Here is a 6,685-nt window from a genome sequence, read left to right on the forward strand (position 1 = left end):
GACTACCTTGTTATTTTTATTGAAAAAGAACATTTCTAATATTGAGCTGATAGTTTCCCTGTAGCATCCATCCAATAATTCTAGTTCTTCTGGGGCTAAATAAATGTCACTCAAGTGAATAAAAAGCAAGTCTTGCGCCTCTTCTAAATAGTGATAATTATAGAAACTGTTTATGAAATATTTACTAAATGCCTGACTCTGTGCTGACTTCCTTTATGTCACATCTCATGACCTCCTCCTAACTACCCTGTGAGAATCTATAATATTTTCATCCATTTCACAGATGAGAAAACTGAGGCTGGGCTCTCCCAATATAAGGATTGCTCAAGCTCACTCTCCAGCTGGGTGAGGACTCCAGATCAGCCTGGCTCCAAAGCCCAGGCTCTCAATTGGCCTCAGAGATCTGCAGACAGTAACTGCCCTCATCCCTGCTGTCTGTCCTGATTCTCTGCTCAGACATCCTCACCTCCATTCTCCATGCATCTCATGACCAGCAGAGGCAGAGTGGAGGTGAATGAGTTTGAGTTTCCACTCCACCCCTCTCTCAGTGAGAGGCACTTGCTTGCTCTGAGACTCACGGGTGAATGAGAACAGGAAGCCCCCAATGCAGGCTTGGAGTGCAGCTTAGAGAAGCCCTGGCACAAAGCAGGGACTCAGGAAGAGGCTCAATGGTGTCTTTGGTGACTCCTCTGAGTCACACACACTCCTCAGGAAATGAACCCGAGACCTAGGAGTTTCCAGGAGCCTTGCAGTTTCCAGGCAAGACAAGGAGATTTGGTGGGAATGGCGACAGGGCTACTGCTTGCTCTCCCTCACCTGCAGCCATTGGCCAGCCCCTGTCCTCTTGTCAGGTCCAGCAGCACCGCATTTCAGAAACAGAATATGGAGGAGGAGCCCAATGATCTGTCCAAGGTCACAAGGCTCCTTCTTTTGCCCTAGCCATGCTCTCTCCTCATCTAATGCACCTACACAAAATTCGTCCTGCTGAACACCATTCTGCAGAGATGGCCCTCAAATCTTTATCCCCTGAATTGTGACCCAAAGCTCTCTCATTTCCCAGCATGGCTGGCCAAAGACCAGTCCAACCATAGCTCCCACATCCAGACTGACAGCTAGAAACTCTGCATAGCCCCTGGTCCCTCACACAGCCACGATGGCCTCAGTTCTGCTCCTCGCTGCCCACCAGAATGACTCCCTCATTACCTGGGGCTTGAGGCTGGTTCATGGAGTGCCTCCAACATTTGCACCTCCTGGGGATTTTTGGGAGGTGGGGCTAAGTCGGCAGACTTGTCAACTGGTTCCCAGGCCCCAGGCAGTTCAGCACACAGCAGGTGCTCTTGACAACCATGGGGAGGGGGACGGTGCTTGTTAGGCCTTTCTTGCCTTTGTCTCTGCAGTCACCCAGCCCTGGTACTCAGTTGGGTCCAATGAGCCTCCCAGCCTTGGTTCTCTGCAGCTCTCCATCGTCCCACTGCCTGGAATACCCTGCCCCACCTCTCCTTGTGACCTCTCCACAGCCGCTACTCCTTTACTACTCAGCCTGGCATCACCTCCTGGCTGGTCAGGTGCCTGCACTGGACCCCACAACCCCAGGAAGCAGCGCTTGTCCCTAGAGTTGTACCTCACCAGGGGACACTGGGGCGTGGCTGTGTTAGGAGCTGTATGAGGCTTACACCGAGAGTCTGGACAGTGGGAGCTGAGGCTAGACCAGCCTGGCTTGGCAAACATCAGCAATATGCAGAGGGTGCTGATGGGAACTCTGATTGGCCACTGGCTCTGCCTAGGTAGGGTGTCTAGATTTGGTCACCATGGCATCTGCAAGGGCAGCACAGAGTCCAGGAGCAGAGAGTGATGCTCTGCCTTGGGGACCAGGTATCCAGAGAAATCCGGCTCACAATTCATAGAAGCTGCGTTGCAGGGAAGCACGTGCTATCATAAAAGCACATTCCCAGAGGTCCCTCTGGCGCATCCAGGAGGATGAGTGCATGAGCAGTGGTCCTGGAGAGGGGAGAGGCCAGCTACACGGGCTGAGGGATGGAGGGCGCTTTGTGATCTGGCATTCGGAGACTCCTGCATCTCTCTCAGGCCCTCCTCCATGTCACACTTCTCTGACACAGTTCTCTCTCTGCCTTCAGCTGTCGACTTGGCTGCCCCTCTCCATCTCCACTGAGGCCATCTCTGATCTCTCCAACCACGTGAGACCCCACCACCACCACCACCAAGAGCCCCAGGCCCTTTGCACAGCTATACACATTTCAGCTTTTTGCGCACAGGACAACAGCAATTTTCCTTTTCCTCAATGCTGTACCTTAGCATCTAGCACAGGTCTCCACCAGGGTTCTGGTTTAAAAGACTCAGATCTCACACTTCATCTCCTCTGGGCCTCTCCCCAGCCCTGGATGCACTGTTGATATTCCCACTTTATAGATGGGGAAATGAGCTTCAAAGAGGTGAGGTGGCTAGCCCACTCCACAGCAAGAAAGTGGCTTTGAACTCACATACATGTGGCTCCAGAACCCCAGCTCTACCCACTTATACTACCCTGCTTTCCTTCCCCAAGGGTTCCCTGGATCTTCTTTTGCAAACCTTCTCCTACCCCCGCCCCAAACGGCCTAAGCTCAGAACTGACAGGCAGAATTCATCCACTCACTCATTCAACCAACCTAATGATTCATTTGTTGGTGGTGCCAGGTCCCACACAGGGCTGGGGAGTCACAGATAGACCAGAGTGTGAGGAGACTTTAAGGGGACCAGGGGCTTTTCTCCAGCCTGAGCTCCTCCAAGGACAGCAGCCTAACACTCGTGGGCTGAATAGCATATAGGGTCACAGTCCTCAGGTTCCATCCCGCTCTGAAGATCCTATGACAAGAGGAGGACAGGGTTCTGCCACCCTTCTTCCCCACCCCTGGCAGCTCCGGGAAGTTTTGGTGCTGGGTCACAATAGTGCTGGGTCTAATGCTGGCCGTGAACTGAGAACAAGTCACCTTATCTCTCTCTGAGCTGCAGATTTCTGGTTTTATCTGTCCCATGGGGGTGGGGTGGGGTGACTGTGTCTTTCACACTGGATTGTAGGTGAGGGTTAAATCCTTCGGCCCAGGGATAGCTATCACACAGAGGACTGGCAGGGGAAAGTCCTAGCGACATGGGCCCAGCTGTGGCCTTTACATACACCTGACAGTGCAATTTCAGGAAGGCTGGTTGGGAACACACGGGCACACTGAGCCCAAAGACTCTACAGAGTGGCACCTGAGAAGGGGAGGCCCTCCCCTTGCTCAAAATGGTAATGGGAAGCTGTGCTGTCAGCGCAGCAGCCAGAAGACCCTGGAGAAAAGGGAACACGAACGCTCAGCTTTTCCCAGACTGGAGCTCCCGACGCTCACCTAGAGAGAGCAGTGCCAGGACCCAGCAACTCTCAGGTCCTCCTTAGGACTGCCTCCCTCATGCTCCCTGCCTTAATCTCACAGGATCTACAAAATTCCTCCTCTTCGTTAGGTAGACAGCTTCCATTAATTGGGTTCAGGCACCAGGCCAGTTGTCTTATATATGCTGTCTCATTGACACCACCCAGCAACCCTCTGAAGAAGGTTCTAGCATGAACCCATTCTACAGATGAAAAAACAAAGAGGCTCAAAGAGGCTAAGGGATTTGTCCAAATCACAGAACCAGTGCGTGGCAGAACAGGGATTAATACTCAGGCTAGCCCAACTCTAAACCTAAAGATGGGGTGGGGACAATCGCTCACAAAACCACAAAGCACAGGTCCATCCTCCTAGCTCGGGAATTTTCCCACCATAGCTGGGGATGAGTCACTGGAAGCCTAGGGAACATGTGTATCCCCACTCTTTCTGGGGGAGCAGAGATTCCCAGAGGTCATCAGTGCCAAAGTCACCTGACACCCACACACTCCATCCTGTGTGCCAACACAACACATTCTGTACTGCAAACACTTTGCACTCCAACTCATACTTTCCAATTGAGGAGACTGGTTCTCTATTCTCTGACAGGGAAACTGAGGCAGGTGAGCGCTGAGTAGGGGGGCTGGGACTTGAGCCTCAGTAACTTTCCTGGGACCAAGTTCACAGTTCACAGCTCCAACCTGAGTCCATGATTGCCTTGTGCCCTGTCTGGTGACACCACAGCCCAGAGAAGTTTAGAACAAGTGACCTCAGTCAACCAGCATGGGAGACCATTTCCAACTAGTAGCAAATGCTAGTGCCACCTCAGGCTGGCCTCAAAGTCTTGGATGCTCCTGCCTTTGACTCCCTAGTGCCAGGATTACAAGTGTACACCACCATGCCCAGCTATCAGGGCATCTTGTTAAAGGATGACAGTTCCTTTCAACCCTCTTTGCCCATGTCTGAGCTGGTGGGGCTGATGAGGTTTTAGACTCAGATCCCAGCCCTGGACACAGATACCAAGAAGAGAACCTCACTCCCCAGGGAGAAAGCATACAGTCCGATCCTGCCCAGGCAATCACCACTGTCTTTGGTAGCAATAAAGACTTAGAAGGAAAGAGAATGGGAGGGGGTGTTTGTGAGGAGGATCTGAGGTGTCTCTGAATCATATCAAGTTCCTGACCAGATGGCCACCAGGAAGGGAGCAGAGAACCAGCTGCCAGTCTACTGTATCCAGGGACCACCATCACAGCCCAAGCACAGGTGCCAAAGCCATTCCGGAAGTCCACCTCCCCTTGGGGTTTCAGAGGTTTGACAAGAACAACAGTCACATCGTCATATGCACATACAGAAATACAAACTGACAGTCTGGGAAATGCACACACCAACACAGCAACCTCAAAAGCTGATCACCAAATGTGACTTGCCAAGTGTGCCCACCGCATGGTGCAGACACACAATCCTTCCCGTCCCCACTGCCTGCACAGTGCCCACACTCAGCTGTCTCCCAAAGGCCCAACGCTCTGTGAAGCATCTCCGCCCACCCCTAGGAGGCTTCAGAAGCCCAAACGCACACTTGTACTGTCACAAACAATCACCCACTCACAAACTGCGACAGACACACAAACTGTTGCCAAACTGTCCCACAGCCCTGGTGCCCAAGCAAGGGGGATGCCAACAGATGACTGACTGAATGTTACAATGTATATTAAATGTTAGTTGGGCAGGTTTAAGTGTGTACTCACACACACACACCCCTGAGATCGAGATGTACATTCCCTGTCCCCATCTGCATGGAAGTGGCCTCCCCGCTGGACCTGGGCGACCCTGAGGGAAGTGCCCAGGCCCGGGGCCCAGGTCCCCCGGGCCAAGCCCCGCGGCCCGGCGCGCAGCGGACTCACCGGACGATGCCAAACATGACGAGCACGTTGCCCAGCAGCCCTACGGCGCACACGGCTGAGTAGAGCGCGGTGATGGCGACAGCCAGGGCGAGGGACGAAGCGCTCCGGGCGCCCGGTGGCCCCGACGCGTTGGCACCCGTGCTGGGGAAGGCGTCCGAGACGTTGGCGAAGAGCGGGGGTTGTAGCTCCGCGCCGGCAGAGGGGGCCGGCTCCATGGCGGCCGGCGCCAAGTCCCGCGCCACCGTGCGCCCTGGGCGCAGCAACCTGGCGCGAGGGGCGCGCGGAGGGCCGAGGCTGCGGCCCCGACGCCGGGGGCTGCAGGGCCCGCGTCGCAGGCTCTGTGCGCGCCCTGCCGCTGCCTCCCCTCCCGGCCCTGCCCGGCCCGCAGCGTCCGCCCGAAAGCCGGGCCCCCAGCGCAGTGAACCCCCAGCCGCCGCGGGCTCCTCGGACGCACCCGCCGCGCACCACGTGGCCCGGAGGCGGCCGCCAGTCTGCGCCCGCGACCGGGGGCGGACGCTGCACCACCGGCCTGGAGCCCGGCCTCCGCCCCCGGGCCTATCCCCCCTGGCCAGCTCTGCTGCGCCGGCCGCTTGGGGCTTCAGGGCGCCTCCGCCCCAGCCCGGACGCGGCGCCCGCCCCCTCGCCACTGCAGTCTGCGTGCGAATCCCGCCTCCCGCCTGCGCCCGTCACCAACCAGCACAGTAACCTTGAGCAAGTCACTTAACCTCTCTCAAGTTCACTCTCCGCACCTGGTGGACGAGGAAAATCTCAAGATCTCTCTCAGGTGGTTGTTGGGCAGATGAAGATGGAGAGGGCTGGAGGTGTGGTTCAAATAGTAGAGCACCTGCCTAGCAAGTGCGAGACACTGAGTTCAAATCTGTTACCGCTAGAAAGAGGAGAGAAGTACCAGAGAAGGACACCTGTCTAGCATACGTGAGGCCTTGGGTTCCACCCCCGGAATCATACCAAAAACAAAACAAAATTAACTTAAAGATTTTTAATTTATTAAGAATTAAAGAATTTGTGTGTGTGTGTGTTGAGGCAGACTCCTGCTTCGTAGCCCAGGCTGGCCTAGAACTCATGATCCTCCTGCCCCAGCTTCCCAAGTGGTGGGACTGCAGATTGGCACCAACACTGCCACCTCACAGCAGCTGTGTGTGTGTGAGCGTGCGCCAATATTCTCATTGCTTTCATTTGACGTACTTTTTGATGATATCCTTGGCCTGAGATTCTTTGCCACAACCCTTAGCTACTCAGCAGCTGCAGCGAACCACTTTACAGAGTTTTCCCTCTCCATAAGTTTTTGAGTTCTCTCATCAGCCTTAATGAGGTAGATCTGTTGCTCAGCCCAGGCTCATCACTGTTGGATGCAGGCACACTCAGATAGAC

At 54.9% G+C, this 6,685-nt stretch overlaps 1 protein-coding gene across 1 annotated transcript in view; it reads right to left on the reverse strand.

The window, feature by feature from the left end:
* The window catches only part of Oprd1 (opioid receptor delta 1), a 35,396-nt gene extending 29,864 nt beyond the window's left edge, over window positions 1–5,532 (reverse strand). The window contains exon 1 of the mRNA XM_020158502.2: window positions 5,297–5,532. Coding sequence (XP_020014091.1) covers window positions 5,297–5,511 — 215 coding nt within the window. The 5' untranslated portion in view covers window positions 5,512–5,532. The remainder of the gene's footprint in view (window positions 1–5,296) is intronic.
* Between the last annotated feature and the right edge of the window lie 1,153 nt (window positions 5,533–6,685).

This window comes from Castor canadensis, chromosome 7, assembly GCF_047511655.1.
Source record: "Castor canadensis chromosome 7, mCasCan1.hap1v2, whole genome shotgun sequence".
Taxonomy (NCBI): Eukaryota; Metazoa; Chordata; class Mammalia; order Rodentia; family Castoridae; genus Castor; species Castor canadensis.